This window comes from Myotis nattereri (genome assembly GCF_964212035.1).
Source record: "Myotis nattereri genome assembly, chromosome: 10".
Classification (NCBI taxonomy): domain Eukaryota; kingdom Metazoa; phylum Chordata; class Mammalia; order Chiroptera; family Vespertilionidae; genus Myotis; species Myotis nattereri.
Genome location: NC_138085.1, coordinates 22,737,444 through 22,754,865, shown reverse-complemented (window position 1 = coordinate 22,754,865; position 17,422 = coordinate 22,737,444). Strand labels below are relative to the sequence as shown.

The window sequence follows — 17,422 nt, the reverse complement described above, 5'->3', positions numbered from 1 at the left end:
TGATGTGGAGTCCTCCACTCTTCAGGCAGAAGACGCTCAGAGAAGAAAAATCTGATGCTTATGTAGCCCGTGGTAAACAACTTGTGTCTTATCAGTGTGGGCCAGACAGTGTGCCTTTTGCTAGGAGCAGGGTGTTTACGCTTTAAGGACTTAGGGCAGTGGTCGGCAAACTCATTAGTCAACAGAGCCAAATATCAACAGTACAACGATTGAAATTTCTTTTGAGAGCCAAATTTTTTAAACTTAAACTATATAGGTAGGTACATTGTTATTAACTTAATTAGGTACTCCTAAGCTGGCTTTTGCAAAAATTGTCCTCAATCTGAAAGGTACGTTCGCTGAGGTCGACCCCTTTAACTCTCCCATCCATACTCGTCTTGTAGCCAGTCTCACTCAACTCCTGCATGAATCACGCACGCGCCTCCCCCGTGCTGGGTATCCCGTGCCTGCTTGCGCTGCGTCTTCCGACGCCCGCCCGACCAACACCCCCCACTTCTTCTAACACCATTTCTTCAAAATAGACTCGCCCAGGCCGAAAACCGACTTCTACGCATGGGCCACGAAGTTTCAATCGCACTGTACGTGCGCGCCCACACGTGGTATTTTGTGGAAGAGCCACACTCAAGGGGCCAAAGAGCCACATGTGGCTCACGAGCCGTGGTTTGCCGACCACTGGCTTTGGGCATTCACATCAAGATAGTGGGGCGTTCAACACATTTTGGAAGTTACTGAGTATTGAGGTTTTCACAGAGCAAACATTTAACTTATTAATTATTTCCACACATTAGAGGTGTTTCCTTATGACCATGACAGTATTATAACAATCAGCTCCTCTAGGAGCTTGGGCCTATCAGTTCATCTGACTTCTGGTTGTCCAGAAGGACACTTGAGAGGTTCAAGAGTCCTATCCAACTCCTTCCTGTTCTTTGGAGAACTGCCACTTAAATGTTTTAAATATACACAGGTAAATCCATTTTAATGAACATTTGAAAGTTTCATATGAAGAGGCAGCACTGGCCCCAGGCAAAATTGAAAATAACCTACACAAGGAAAATAAATTTTCAGAATAAAAATTGCTTCCACCAACATTACCACATTTGGTCTTCACAGTAGGTTGGAGGGCATGATTAATACCATCATTTTTCAGAGAAAGAAACAGGCTTGGAGGCCACCTACCTGGTCCAGAGCCCTGTGCTGGGTTAGGAGAACCAGCATGTGAGCTCAGGGCCCTTGTTGCTGCCGGCCTAGCTTTTTAGCGCCACATCATCCAGCATTGTGCCCTCACTTTAGGGACTGGTTGTCCTCATTTCTTTGGAACACTGTGGTCGGACTCTGTGTCCCCGAGGCCTCCACATTCCTTCCAGACGACCCTGGAAGGAGCAGAAAAGGAGGGTGGCTAACGGGGCTGCTTCGGGTGGAGGGCCCCAAGAGCCGGTCCTTGCATGGCCAAGCCATGCCCAGTCGAGGGCCAGTCCAGTCTCCCCTCCCTCCCTTCCTCCTCCTCCTAGTCTTAAAATTCTCTTCTCTTGGGCTCTGCTCCATGTGCTTTGTGCCCACTCCTAGTGGACTTGATGTCTTAGCCAGTTAAAAAGCAGTTTTTCTGAGGGTGACATCACCAGGATGGTGACATATGTCATTCCTGGTTTTGCTCCTCTGACAAGAACAACTAATATTTAGTTGTCAATAATAAAACACCACTGAGAGAGTCCCAGAACACAGGGGTGAGGCTGAAGGCCCTCCCCCCACCCCCGCCTCTGCCCCTCAGACACCAAGCCAGACTGCATTCGAAAGGTAAAAGAAGTTGCTACACGTTAGTTACATTACTCCTCCCCTAGGTCAGGGCAGCACCACATAGAGATCTCCTGAGTCTCCAGTTCCTCCAGTGGGAAAAGAGGACCCAGGGAGGACAACCAGCCTCCCCAGCGTTGTGGGTTGCTTTGTGGGAGCCCCTACTCTGATACCGTACCACAGAGATGCAGGGGAGTGTGTGAGACTCAGTCACTGGGAATCTGACTGCCACAGGGGAGAGGGGAGGAATTTGCAACAACCAGCACACAGACCTTGGCAGACTGAGTTCATACTTGCAGTGCCCAAGTGGTAATCCCAACCAGTGGCTTTGCTCATCTGCAGAACCAACTCGGGAACACACTCTCGCCTGTTCAAATCCTCAAAGAGGAGTTTTGCCAGCCCTAGAATCCAGTGTGCTCCCGCTCAGGCAAGGGGCTGAGTCACAGCCCCACCTGCTGTGGAGAGGGCCTTCTAGCCCCATCTGACCAGAAGGGCTTGTTGCAATTCCTGGAAGCTCTGCAGCCCAGTGATGCTTGAGCCAAGAAGCAATGGGCAGAGCTGACTGCCCCTAGAGTAAAACCAGTACTGGGTATGGAGGGCTCCCAGGCTACGCACAAGCAGAGGATTAATTTATAGCCAAGGCTGAGGGTTGCTCCCAGGCCCCACAGCAGGAGAGCCTGTTTGGAAACTAAGAGTACCCTGGATGGCCCTCCCGCCTCCTGCTCAGGCAAGGGGGCTGAGACATAGTCCACCTCCATAAAGAGTGTCTTAGGGGCCACATCTGACCCGAAGGGCTGGTGACAACAACTAGAAGCTGTGTGGACCAGTAGCACTCAAGCTGAGAGAAGGGCAGAGACGACAGTTGGCATAGCAAAGCCAGTAGACCTACTTGGCTAGAGAACTTGGAGTGCAGGTCAGCTTGAGTTAAGATAACAAACAGTTTCACTGATTTTAGAGCTGTTTTTCCTGCTGCTTGTAGGCACGTAATATACCAAGCTGTCATACCAAGGAGCCTAACTAAAATATATGGGAGCCTGCGTAACCCACTCAACAGCCCTACGTACAGTGGCACTTGAACAGACAGCACAGCCCATGGCTTCTCTGATCTGCAGAGAAAAACTAGTGGCCTCATCTGTTCAGGGAATTCAGTGCACACTCAGGCCTGATTCTATTGAAGTTGTTATCTGTTTAAAATAGGATATTAACAGTTTAAGATATTTTATGTAAGCCTCCTAGTAGCCACTAGAGAAAATCATGTAGCAATTACATAAAGAATATAAAGCATACTGATACCAAAAGACACCATAACACAAAAAAAGGACAGCAGGATAAAACAACAAGAAACAATGAACCTACAAAATAACCAGAAAACAATTACAGAAATCAATAACAAATTCTTTCCTATCAAAAATTACTTTGAAGACCCTTTCCCCCTCCCCACTTGCAAGTCCATTCTTTGGGATCCTTTCCCCCTCCCCATGTGGGAGTCTACTTGTTCTTCAATAAATCCCCACGTTTGCTATACTACCCTCTGTCTGTGGACTCATTTTTCGACTCTGGCAGACAAAGAATCTGGGTTCCAGCCCGAAAATTCTGTATCAAAATGGTGCGTTGGCTGGGAATTTCCCCATGGGAAGTGTGTTCTCTACACTACAAAAAGACAGTCCATTAGGATGTATCCTCAAGAATTGGGATAAGGAGAAACCAAGATAGCAGCATAGGACACAAATGACAGAAATGGAGGAAAGCAAACTACTGGATATAGATTTCAAAACCACACTTTTAAGGTTTTTCAAGAATTTTCTAGAAACTGCCGATAAACTTAATGAGATCTACAAGAAATCTAATGAGACCCTTGAGGTTGTGATAAAGGACCAACTAGCAGATGGGGAGAGCTGGCCCTCAGAGGGAAGCCTCAAGTATAACGCCATCCCACAGTTAGATCTTTTTTGTAGGAAAAATAGGAAATGGTCAGAAGACCCATATGTCCAAACTGTTTTTACCCTAAGGGACAAGCCAGATTTATATTTTTAAAATGTAAAGTAAATCCCTCGCTCCTGGCAATAAGAACCCAAAGTCCATCGAGGGAGAAGGCGGAGGCCGCGACCCCACCCAGGGCTGAGCCAACCTCAGCTTGCCCCCAGACAGATGAAGGATCTGGCCATACTTTAGCCCAGATCCCCTTCTTACCCTGGGACATGAGACAAATTGAAAGTGATCTAGGAAAGTTCTCAGAAGACCCTGACAAATATATTGAGATCTTCCAAAACCTCATTCAAGTATTTGATCTCGCATATAGAGACATCATGCTCATATTAAACCTAATCCTCTCAGCTACTGAAAAGCAAAATATACTAGAAAAAGCAAAAGAATTTGGGAATGACCATTTTCTTACTTATGCTGGGGGAATAGAGGACTCTGAGGAAAGAAACAGGGATTTCTTTTTTAATATATTTTTATCAATTTCAGAGAGGAAGGGAGAAGGAGAGATAGAAACATCAATGATGAGAAAGAATCATTGATTGGCCGCCTCCTGCATGCCCCCCCCCCCTCCCCTGGGGATCGAGCCCGCAACCCCAGCACATGCCCCTGACTGGAATTGAACCCGGGACTCTTCAGTTCACAGGCCTACGCTCCATCCACTAAGCCAAACCAGCCAGGGCAAAACAGGGATTTCTTAACAGGACAAGAAGTAGTTTCCCCTGTGGACCCTCAATGGAATCCTGAGAGTGAGAGGTGGAAAATAAAGCACTGCCAGTTTTGTATTATAGAAGGCCTCAGAGATAGTAAAACAAAGCCTATCAACTACTCTAAATTAACCACCATTAATCCAGGGGCTGACAAAAACCCCTCGGCTTTTCTAGAAAGGCCCCAGGAGGCTTTTGGTTAGGCATACCAACATTACCCCAGATTCAGATTGGGACAACTCATTTTAAAGGACACATTTATCACTCAGGCTATCCCAGACATCAGGAGGTTGCAAGAATTGGCTACTGGTCCCAAGAGTACTTTTTAAAATCTCCTGAAAGCTACCACCTCTATGTTTTATAATAAAGACCAGAATGGGGGAAAAGGAGAAGCAGGGGAAGCCAGGCCAGAACCAAGGCTCTTAGTGCTGCGCTTTGGCAAGGATGGGCCCCAGTCAGAGCCCGGAGGCGAACGGTCAGTCCCGATCACCTGCTACAACTGTAGACAGGTTGGACTTATGCCCAAGGGGCGTGGTGGACTACCAAAGCCCTGTCCTGCCTGTCAAGGAAACCACTGGAAGTCGGACTGCCCCTGGAGACTGAGGTCCCTTGGGGTGGGGCTGACGACCAGTTGGCCCAACAGGACTGATGGGGCTCAGGGTCTCCCAACCTGGCTCCTCAAAGGACTGCCATTTCCACCCAGGAGCCCCGGGTAAGCCGGACAGTGGAGGGCAAGGAAATTAATTTCCTCCCCGATGCTGGAGCCACCTCCTCTGTGCTCCTCCCAAACCCTGGTAAATCATCCGCAGGGGCTGTAGCCGTTACAGGCATGTCTGGGAAGCCAAGAAAGAGATCCTTTTCTCAGTCTTTAGGGCATAGCTGGGGTATGTTGTTCCTTTCCCATGCCTTCCTGATCCTGCAAAAAGCCTCATATTCACATCAGAAACAATGTCCTCTCAACCGTGAGGCTCGAAGGACTCACTATTCTAGTAAATCATCTGTTTTAGAAGCCCACGGTTTACTGAAACCTTGTCATAGCCCTTACAAATACCCCATTTTAGGGGTACAAGAGCCTAATAGAGCTAGAGGACTAGTTCAGGACTTATAACCAGTGAATAAGGCAGTGATTCCTCTCCAGCCAATTGTCCCCAACCCTTATGCTTTACTTGCCCAAATTCCAGAAAACACAAAGTGGTTTATAGTACTGAATCTCAAGGCTGCCTTTTCTGTCTACTCCTGCCTCCTAACTCACAGTCCCTGTTTGCCTTTAAAAGATCCCAATAATCAAAGCCGTCCGCTCACATGGACAGTACTGCCCCAGAGCTTTTGGGAATAGCTCTCATTTATCTGGGCAGGCCTTTCAACAACTCAAAAAGCCCTTTTACAGGCACCGGCTTTAAGTCTCCCCACAGGTCAGCAGCATTGACTCCTAGATCCGTCTGTGTCCAGTGAGCCTTGAATGCCAGCACAGGAGGAGGACAAAGCTGCATTGCCATCAACTAGATCACCAAACTTCTACTCATGTGAGCCTCTAAAGCAGCGGTTCTCAACCTGTGGGTCAGGACCCCATTGCGGGTCGAACTACCCTTTCGCAGGGGTCGCCTAAGACCATCGGAAAACACATATATAATTACATATTGTTTTTGTGATGAATCACTGTGCTTTAATTATGTTCAATTTGTAACAATGAAAATACATCCTGCATATCAGATATTTACATTACGATTCATAACAGTAGCAAAATTACAGTTATGAAGTAGCAACGAAAATAATTTTATGGTTGGGGGTCACCACAATATGAGGAACTGTATTAAAGGTTTTCGGCATTAGGAAGGTTGAGAACCACTGCTCTAAAGGACCTGAAACTTCTCTTTCGAACGGATCCTGGCAAGTCAATGAGTGCCTGATAAGTGTGGACGCAAGGAGCCACATGCTAACCTGACAAACTCAGGGGAGGCCTGCATGGCAGTCTTGCAAACTCAGAGACCTAAAATAACCACAAAAGATGGTCTGAAAATTAAATATTTAACTACAAACAGGTTATAGTGGGTAGTGATGTCCTAGGCCGGCATTTTTCCCTGACAAAGATCAACTTAGATCTTTACTGAGCCCATTTGTCTTTTTGCCTCTAAGATAACATATCTGTGAGATGCCTGGGTAACTTGTAACTTCCTTTCACCGCCCCCCCCCCCCCTCCCCACCTTCCCCACCCCTAAGGACACAACAAATGGCACCAGGACATTCCCTCATTGTTATTGTTATCAAGTTAATCCTCAACTGTTAATTATGTTAAACTATCCCGTATCCATCTGTGTAAAAGAAGAACATGTCCATCATTTCACTTTTACCCTCTCCCAGAGGTTTCCCTGCTTTGCTTTATCCCACCTCCTTAATCTATCACCAAGGAATTTCATGTAACCTACCTCTGTCCCTTTCCTTTGATTGCAATGTATAAATACAGATGTAACCTGCCATTCTCCGGAGCATTATCTCAATTTCTTGAGGTTCTGCTTCCTGGAATATGACAACAGTTTGGCTCAAATAAACGCACAAAATTCTTTACAGGTCTGCAATGCTTTTTACGTTAACATAAGGAACATACTCTGGTATTTCTAGCTACACAATGTTTTCATTTTTTTAATAATTCTTATTCTGTTTTTTTTATAAGTGTCATCTAAACCCTAGGCTGGTACCTGGAGGAGACGTTCTCTGCCCATACTGGGACCCAGAAACCCCATGAGATGCTCCCACTTATAACTCCTTTTTTTGTATCCCTTATTGTAGCAAATTTTTCAGCCATACTGGCTCCCCAAATCCCTAGCTACTAAGTATATTATAAGCAGCCCAATTCAGGGTCAAATAATCTCAATTAAATATATATCTCCCACATCTATAGGACAAGTTATGCTACCACTACCAACAACCAGACCAGAACCACTTCTCAAGCTTCTACAGATTTTTATTCATAGAGAAGCCCTCCATTGAGCAGGGCAAAGTCTGTGCCATGAATAACACTTCTTGCTGCAGGCAGCTTAGCCAAAAGGAAGGCTTCATAGCCTCTTGCCCCAGAAGTCTGGCCACTAATTAAAGATATAATGCCATCCCTATTAGGTAACTCCCTTTCTCAGACCTTGGTTTATACTGTTTTATTTTTTTTTTTAATATTTTATTGATTTTTTTTACAGAGAGGAAGGGAGAGAGATAGAGAGTTAGAAACATCGATGCGAGAGAAACATCGATTAGCTGCCTCCTGCACATCTCCTACTGGGGATGTGCCCGCAACCCAGGTACATGCCCTTGACCGGAATCGAACCTGGGACCTTTCAGTTCGCAGGCAGACGCTCTATCCACTGAGCCAAACCGGTTTCGGCAATACTGTTTTTTATTACTCATCTTTAACCATTGCCTGTTTAACTTTTGCTATGTTTCATATCCTCCCATTTAGAAGCTCTAAAGTTACAACTGATCCTCCGCATGGAACAGCAAATGGAAGCCGCTACATCCATCTTCCATGGACCCTTAGACCACCCACTTCTGATGGGACCCTGACTGCTGCCCCAAACTATGACCCCTTTGCCAGCAGGAAGCAGCCAGAAAGATGCGGCGTCCCTAGTCCCCAATGGTTTCCTAATTGGACGGGGGACTGAAATAGGAATTTTAAGGGAACATAGGCAGGTTTAGGGAATTTTTAGAATTGGGGTCCATGGAAAAAAAACATAGAGCTACAGATAGGAGAAGGTACATTTCCATAACACAAGGAAGCCAGATGCAGTGATATTTCCATAAGACACGGGAGCAACAACAGTTACATTTACATAAAACAAGGAAGCAGCAACAGATATATTTCCATAAGACAAGGGAACTGGAAGCAGCCAAAAAAAAAAAAAAAAAGGTCTATATTTACAAAATAAAGAAGGAAAAAAGCCCAGAAGGAATAAGAGGACAATGAGGGAGGAGGGCCCAGGAGTCACTATAGTAACCAATTCAAAAGGGAAAATTGACCAATCGGAGGGGATATCAGGACACAGAAACTACCGCCTTTATAAAGGGTGGAAACAGGAAGTCGGTGGGACCCTTTCTCCCTCCCCATGTGGGAGTCCATTCTGTGGGACCCTTTTCCCCTCCCCACGTGGGAGTCTGTACTTGTTCTTTGCTATAAAAAAAAATTACTTGAACAGATCAAATTCTCCAATCAAAAGATACAGAAGAACTGCATGGATTGAAAAAACACACCACAAAATCCAACAATATGCTGCCTACAAGAGACTCACTTTAGCCTTAAAAGACACATGTACACTGTGAGTGAAGGGATGGAAAAAGACATTTCAAGCAGGGGCAGCTATACTTATATCAGAGCTTTTGCGCATTAAGAGGGCTATTCATTCAGAAGCAAGAAAGACCCCAAATAAACAACCCATCTTTATGCCTTAAGGAACTAGAAAAGAGAAAAACAAACTAAGCCCAGAGTTAGCAGAAAGAAGGAAATAATAAAGATTAGAGCAGAAATAAATAAAATAGAGAACAGAAAAGCAATAGAAAAGATTAACGAAACTAAGAGTTGGTTCTTTGAAAAGATGAACCACATGGAGAAATCCTTAGTAGAGTAACCAAAGAAGAAAGAAAAAGGACCGGATTCAACAAAATTATAAATGAAAAAGGAGACATTACAACTGATACCAGAGGAATTCAAAGGATCATAAGAGGCCACTATGAACAACTAACTATGTGCCAACAAACTGGACAACCTGTAAGAAATGGAAAAACTGTTAGAAACATACCACTTATTAAGGCTAAATCAGTAAGAAATAGAAAATCCGAACAGACTAATCTATAATAATAAAAGCATAATATGCTAATTAGACTGGACAACTTTCCAGATGAAGCCGGGGCTGCGAGGGAAGCCCGGGTCCCAAGTGCCAGAGGGAAGCCAGTGCTGGCAGCCAGGGGAAGGAAGGCCTACTTTTGCACGAATTTTTTGCATCAGGCCTCTAGTTACTAGTAAGGAGATTTAAATCACTATTCAAAAATTTTCCAACAACAAAAAAAAAGCCGAGTACAAGATGGCTTTACTGGTGAAGTTTACCAAACATTTAAAGAAAAATTAACAAAAATCCTTAAACTCTCCCCCTAAAAAAAAAAAACCAGAGAAGGGAATACTCCCAAACTCATTTTCAAGGCCAACACTCCCAAACTCATTTTATGATACCAAAACCAGAAAAGGGCACTACTAAAAAAGAAAATTAGAGGCCAATGTCCCTAATGAATATAGATGCAAAAATTCACAATAAAATACTAGTAAACTGAATTCAGCAACACACTAGAAGGATCATACACCATGATCAAATGGGATTTACCTCCAGGATACATGGATAGTTCAACATACACAAATCAATCAATGTGATGCATCACATCCTATGTAATAAAAGACTAATATGCAAATCGACCAAACAGCAGAACGACCAGTCGCTATGACATGCACTGACCACCAGGGGGGCATATGCTCAATGCAGGAGCTGCCCCCTGGTGGTCAGTGCACTCCCACAGGGGGAGCACCACTCAGTCAGCCTGGGCTGACGGCAGAGCTAAGAATGTCTGACTGCTGGCTGTCAGTTGGACATCCCCCGAGGTCTCCTGGACTGCAAGAGGCACAGGCCGGGCTGAGGGACTACCCTTCCCCCCTGAGTGCTTGAATTTCATGCACCAGGCCTCTAGTTAATAGAATAAAAGAAAAGGGTCATATAATCATCTCAATAGATACATAAGCATTTGGCAAAATTCAACATCTATTCATGATAAAAACTCTTTTAACAAATCAGGTAGAAAGAATATATCTCAGCATACTAAAGGTCATATAAGACAAACCCACAATTAACATCGTATCAATGGTGAAAGGTTGAAAGCTTCTCTTTTAGATTCCAGAACAAGATAAAGGTGCCCACTGTCCACATTTCTATTTAACATATACTAGAAGTCCTTACTAAAATAATCAGGCAAGAAAAAGAAATAAAAGGCACCAGAATTGGAAAGGAATAAGTAAATTATTTCTATTTCCAGATGACATGATTGTATATATAGAAAATCCTAAAGACTTAACCAAAAAACTATTAGATCTAATCAACAAATTGAGTAAAGTTGCAGGATACAAAATAAGATACAAAAATCATCTTATCTAATAAAGAGGGAATATGCAAATTGACCATCACACCAGAGCAGTCAAGATGGCTGCGCCCACAGTGGAGGCAGGGATTCCGTAACACAAGATGGCTGTGCCCACAGCGGAGGCTGAGTTCCCATAACAAGTCTTAACGAGCAATCAGCAGGGACCTGAGGCTGTGTGGCGCTGGGCCAGGGCAGGGGACCTGAGGCTGCCTCCCCCTCTGGTGGGGCTTGACAGGGGACCTGAGGCCACACCCCCTGCCCTGGTGCTTGGCTGGGGGACCTCAAGCCGTGCACCCCGCCCCGGGCTGGGGGACCTCAGGCTGCGCCCCCCACCCTGGCACCAGGCCACGAGACCTGAGGCCACACCCCCCACCCGGCAGGGCTTGACGGGAGTCCGGCTGGCCGGGTCTGGATCTAGCCCAATGGACGTGGGGCCGGCTGGGTCTGGGTCTCGTACGATTTCGAGATGCACGTGGGTGGGCAGGGATTTGACTCTGGTTCCTGTGGTGCACCCCAGACTCTGACAGGAGGAAGATTTTCATATACATTTTACTAATTTTCTTCCATCTCTGACACTTCTATTATAGAAAAAGGGCAAATAGCAATATTAAAATATTTCCTCTAATTAATTCCCTTTTAATGTGAACAAATTTTGTGTACCGGGCCTCTAGTTAATTATATAATAATGTAATTTTTGAAAATGAAATAAATCAATCCCAGCCCAGCTGGTGTAGCTCAGTGGTTGAGCATCAACCTATGAATCAGAAGGTCACAGTTCAATTCCTGGTCATGTCACATGCCAGGGTTTCAGGCTCAATCCCCTGTAGGGGGCATGCAGGAGGCAGTTGATAAATGCTTCTCTCTCATCATTGATGTTTCTATTTCTCTATCCCTCTTCCTTCCTCTCTGAAATCATAAAGAACATATATTTTTAAAAAATGAAACTGAACTGCCCTGGCTGGGTAGCTCAGGTGATTGGAGTGTTGTCACATACACCAGAAAGATTGTGGGCTTGTCCCTGGTCGGGACGTGTACAGGAGGCAACCGATTGATCCCTTCCTCCCTCCCCTTTCCTCTCACTTTAAAGCAATAAAAACATATCCTGGGGTGAGGATTTTTTAAAAAAAAAAAATGAAACTGGACCTATATCTTATACCACTCACAAAAATTAACTCAAAATGGATTAAAGACTTATATGTGAGACTTAAAACCATGAATCTCCAAGAAAACATAGAAACAAAGCTCCTTAACATGGGTCTTGGTAATGATTTTTAAAATATGGCACTTAAAGCACAAGCAACAAAATAAAAAATAAACAAGTGGGACTACATCAAACTAAAAGACTTCTGCACAGAAAAAGAAACCGTCAATAAAGTGAAAAGACAACCTATGGAATGGGACAAATATTTGCAAACTATATCAGATAAGGAGTTCATATCCAAAACATATAAAGAACTCTACAACTCCATGGAAAAACCCCAAATAACACAATTGAAAAAAAAAATGGGCAAAGGATCTGAATAGATATTTCTCCAAGAAGACTTACAAAAGGCCATCAGGTACAACATCATTAATGATCAGGGGGGTGGTCCTGGGAATTAGAAGAAGGTGTTCCAGTTGCAAAGTTCCAGTTATAAGATAAATATGTACCAGGGAAGTGATGATTGTAGCTAATACTGTTGTATGATATACAGAAAAATTGTTAAGTAAATCTGGCTGGACTGGTGTTGCTCAGTTGGTTGAGCATTGTCCCATGTAACAGAAGGTCGCCGGTTTGATCCTAAATTTAAATCTTTTGGGGTCCAGTAGGCTAGATCCCCAGTAGGGGTGGCCAGGAAGCAGCTGATCGATGTTTCTCTCTTATTGATGTTTCCATCTCTCTCCCCTTCTCCCTTCCTCTCTCTGAAATCATTAAAAACATATTGATGGTGTCCTGAACAAGTCCTTTGTACTGAGAGCATCTCTCAAGACTAGGATTCCATGGACTATGCTTTGGGAAATACTAACCTAGTCTAGTCATAGTTTCCGTGAGGAGGAAATGGCGGCCAAAAGAAAAAGTGACTGGCTGAGCTGGCTGGTGGGGTTCCATGCCAGGGCACCTGTCTTCCAGACCAAGGCTTTTTTCCCTCACTAAACATTTAACTACAGGTACAATCTTGGGGAGCATTCCTAGGATTTAAGGAAAAAAGTTTCAATTTTTGAGGGGTTACAGTAGAAGTGAGGGAGTAACAGTGGAGGTGATTTAAAGCAAAACCCAGCTTTAGATGAGCTGCAAAAAATTTTCGGTGTCAGAAGAGTTTGTTTTTTTCTTGATGGAGGGTATACTAACAAAGACCAGATGTGCTGCACTAAGTCCTTTTGAAAATACCATAACCTGCAGGAGACAGGTGGGAACACCTGGGACTTCACCATTTCCCAATTTGCCTCAAATTGACCACCCGACTCGAAAAGCCCTACAAAGCAGGTTGCTTATTCTGTCCAAGCAGTAAATACACTAAAGTTTATTTGACCCTATTATATGTGAGGCCTGTGCAAGGCATAATTCTTGCTCGGAAGGGATAGTCTGTCTGGTAGGGAAACGCTGATAACGCATGGAGCCAGACTGTGACAGGGCTACAGTTATAATCTGAACAATGTCCTAGGAGCCAGTGGAGGGCAGTGTTTGCAAAGTCTTTGAATGCCCACCCTGCTAAGAAGCTAGCACACCTTATTTGTAGGCCATCAGAGCTATAGATGTGCTCGTCTTAAAACAGAACTCTGGGCACAGACTGTTCTGTGATCCCACTTCCTGATATCACCTCCCTTCCTGCCGCCCCTCCCTTAACCTCTTCCTTGGCTGATAACCTCCGGATGTGGCCACCCTCTCACCCATCATCAAGAAATCCAAAATCTGGCCCTACTCTCCTGCCCCTCATCACTTGTATGACTTTGCCACCTCAACACCCCTGTAACAGCAGACTGATGCCAGCACTGCGGGTAGGTTCTTTCTGCCCGAGTTCTTGTGGGGTAGGCCAAAGCAGCGAGTTGGCGTTGGCTCCCACGCTACCAGAACCAGCATCACAATGAACAAGCATGACAGTGAACACAGGCCTAGGAGCCCACTCCTAATTTGGGGTCCAACAGTAGGGTGGTGAAGGCCAGGGGCGGGAACTGGATAGAGGGGCACAGCGGGGGAGAGAGAAGGGGGACATTTATAACACTCTCAACAATTTGGCTCAGTGGATAGAGCTTCAGCCTGTGGACTGCAGGGACCCGGGTTGATTATGGTCAAGGACACATGATGGGGTTATGAACTGGATCCCCAGTAGGTGGCGTGCAGGAGGCAGCCCATCCACGATTCTCTCTCATCATTGATGTTTCTATCTCTCCCTCTCTCTTCCTCTCTGAAATCAATAAAAATATATTAAAAATAAAAAGAGAAAAAATAAATCATTTGGGATCCAGCAAGCACCTTGATAGAGGCAGGCCTAATGACTTCCCATAGCAACCTCCACGTTTAGGGAGCACAACTGCCAGGCAACAGGCACAAGAATGCCAGTGTGGCTGCCGCATGCCACCCACGAGGACACGGGGTCCCACGGCGCAAAAAGGGCTGCCCCAAATCCCGGCGTTGGTGAAAGCGAAGCCCGCCATCCAGAGCGAGGACGCCCACGCCTCCACGGGGCGCGAGGGGGTAAATGCGAGACAACACTGGGCACACACGTTCCTTTCAGTCCCCGGGCAGTCACGTGAGCGGGGCAGGGCGGAAGCGGAAGACTGACGCCAGGGCGGAAGCAGCCCTCCCAGGAAGTCCCGCCTGTCTTCAGAGCCTGTCCCGGAAGTGCTGCTGTTGGAGCGGGCGTGATGGCGTCAAGGTTACTCCGCGGAACTGGGGCGCTGGTGGCGCAGGCCCTGAGGGCCCGCGGTCCCCATGCGGCGGCCGCGGTGCGCTCCATGGCGTCTGCAGGTACTCGTCCCGCCGGACGCGCGGGGACGGGTCCGCGGCCCTCCCGGGGGTGGGGGTGCTCGCACAGCCCCGGGGCTGGCCATTCCGCTCCTCGGGGCCCGTGACCGCCCCCAGCCCTGCGGGCCTCAGGCTCCGCCCGACTTTCCCTGTGCCTCCCGGCCCCCGCCGAACAGCCCGCCTAGCTGACCCTGCTGGAAAGAACCCTAAATGGAGGTGCCGGTGACCTTGGGGGGTTAGGAGCTGCCGGCGCGATGGGTGGGGGCCGAGCCGCCTTCAGACCCGCCCGCACTGTAAATTGGATGAACTCCACCAGGACTGATTTACCTGCTTTTAGAAAAAAAGTGTGTCGAAAATTGGCCTCGGTGGTTGGAGGAGGAAGAATTTCCCTGGTGCTGTCTCTGTGGGGAGCCGTGACTCTGGTCCTTAGGAGACAGAGGGTTGGGGTAGCCTTTAGAGCTTGTGAGCTCATTAAACGGCGTGCGTTTTCTGTCTCGGTCATTTTAGCCGACGCCAAAATTCACGTATCTTCCTTTAGGCGGTATTCCTACTGACGACGAACAGGCGACTGGGCTGGAGCGGGAGGTCATGTTGGCTGCACGGAAGGGACTGGTGAGCAGAAACTTCCTTGTCTTTGGAGCTCATGACCTTGGATGGGACCAGAGCATTCTCCTCTCTGGGAGCATCTGGTCCAGGAAACCTGCCTGTGGTAACGGGAGCGCTAGAGTAGGGGTTCTCTGTATAATGGCTCAATTCTTGTTTTTTTCAGGACCCATACAATATGCTAGCCCCAAAGCCAGCTTCAGGAACCAAGGAAGACCCTAATTTAGTCCCTTCCATCACTAACAAGCGAATAGTGGGCTGCATTTGTAAGTACCTCATCACTATTTCCTTATTTTTCTTTAATATGCCCTATTCTACAGGATGTCCGTAAACTGCTTTACATCTTTTGTGGGACTGTATGTGTGTAAAGAGGATATGTTTGTAAAAAAGTTGTCCTAAGGGTCCTGGCCCTCTCAATCCTCCTTATACCTGAGTAGGTCATCCTTGCTATCAACGGCATAGAATATCTAATGCTGCCTCACTGGAGATGCAACATGAAGGTGTATTCATCCAGAAGATACTAATTGTACTTGCTCTTTGCTAGATACCATTTTAGGCAGTAGGGTTGCATATCAGAATGACCCTCCTTTGGGATGCTCCACAGGCAGGGGAACTGTTAGAACCTATACTGACTCTGATATATGGTCAGTTTACTCACAGGTAAACTCTGGGCCTCTATTTCCTCATCTGGAAAATGGGAGGATACCTTGAACTGATCTCTCAAGGTGTCAACCATAACTTTGTGTCTCAGGATAAGAGATTCATATTGCCAGTCTCCTCTCTTCTAGACTAGATGCCCTTCAACCACTTTTTCCTTTTAGGTGAAGAGGACAACAGTGCTGTCATCTGGTTCTGGGTGCACAAAGGCGAGACCCAGCGATGCCCTAGCTGTGGAACCCATTATAAGCTGGTGCCCCACCAGTTGTCCCACTGAGCCCCTGCACTGACTCACTCAAAATGTGCTGTAAAGTTTGTTTCCGATAAAGACTAGCCATTGCTTTGGCTCCTCCCACAGTTGGCTGGTCTTCTTTCTTTTCTGTTTTTGGTGGGATATGGTTAATTCTTTTATCAGGAATAGCTATCTGTTACTATTAGCTTGCCATCCACTCATGTACACTGAGACTGACAATGCCATAATGCCATGATTGGGACTACCTTGTACGGGGGAAAGCATGTGCTGTGGAGTCGGGCTGACTGGACTTGTAATATTACCTGCATCACTTAACTTTGTCACTGGGGACATGCTCTTCAAGGTACGTTATATCCACAAAAAAGATAAATACCTTGCCAGGTGTCAGAAGTAACATTTATTAAGAGTCTGGCAGATGGTAAGTCCTCACAGTATTGTTAGAAAGGGTGACTTGAGATTTTGGGGGGCTTCGAGGTTTTGAGGGACCCAGGTTCAAAGCCCAGTTATTGGGGGGTACAATCAGTAAAATCCAGAATACGGGACAATTCTAGAAACCAATGACCAGGTTTTGTCAGCAAACACATTGCAAGGAGAGGGGAAAAAGGAGACCCTACGGAGTAAAATGGATGTGGGAGCAAGAACAGTGGTGAACCTTGTTTGGATCTTGATCTAAAAAACCAACTATAGCCCTAGCAGGTTTGGTTCAGTGATAGAGCGTCGGCCTGCGGACCAAAGGGTCCCAGGTTTGATTCTAGTCAAGGGCATGTGCCTTGGTTGCAGGCTTCTCCCCGGCCCAGGCCTTGGTCATCAGGTTCATGCAGGAGGCAACCAGTCAATGTGTTTCTCTCATTGATGTTTCTCTCTCGTTCCCTCTCTCTTCCACTCTCCCTAAAAATCCAGAATATCCTTGGGTGAGGATTAACCAAAACACACACACACACCAACTATAAAAAAGAAATTAGAATATTTTAAATTGTATATTTGATGTTTAAGGATTTATTACATTTTTAGGTGTTAATGGAGTTAGTTTTTTATGCTTTTGAGGTACATACCGATACTTAGGGGTAAAATATGCCTGATTAGCTTTAAAAGAGAAGTGATTTGGGGTGTGATTGATCCCTTGTAGCTAGGTAGGTATGAGATCATTGTTCTTTCTGCTTTTGTGTATGTTCGAACTTTGCCATAATAATAAAACAGCACCAAAAATAGTTGAGCAGAGAAACAGCCCAATTTAGCCATATTATATTTGTGACAATAATTTTCAAAAACTGTTTACCTATAAAATGGAAATAAGTACCTTTCCACTTTGTGTTGGGATTAACCACAGAGGAA

At 45.8% G+C, this 17,422-nt stretch overlaps 1 protein-coding gene across 1 annotated transcript; it reads left to right on the top strand.

The window, feature by feature from the left end:
- Positions 1 to 14,397: 14,397 nt before the first annotated feature.
- COX5B (cytochrome c oxidase subunit 5B) lies at positions 14,398 to 16,194 on the top strand. The gene is made up of 4 exons (XM_081100675.1): positions 14,398 to 14,580; positions 15,116 to 15,189; positions 15,347 to 15,446; positions 16,002 to 16,194. The coding sequence occupies exons 1-4, from the start codon at positions 14,478 to 14,480 to the stop codon at positions 16,112 to 16,114; spliced, it is 390 nt and encodes a 129-aa protein (XP_080956801.1). The 5' UTR covers positions 14,398 to 14,477; the 3' UTR covers positions 16,115 to 16,194.
- The last annotated feature ends 1,228 nt before the right edge of the window (positions 16,195 to 17,422 follow it).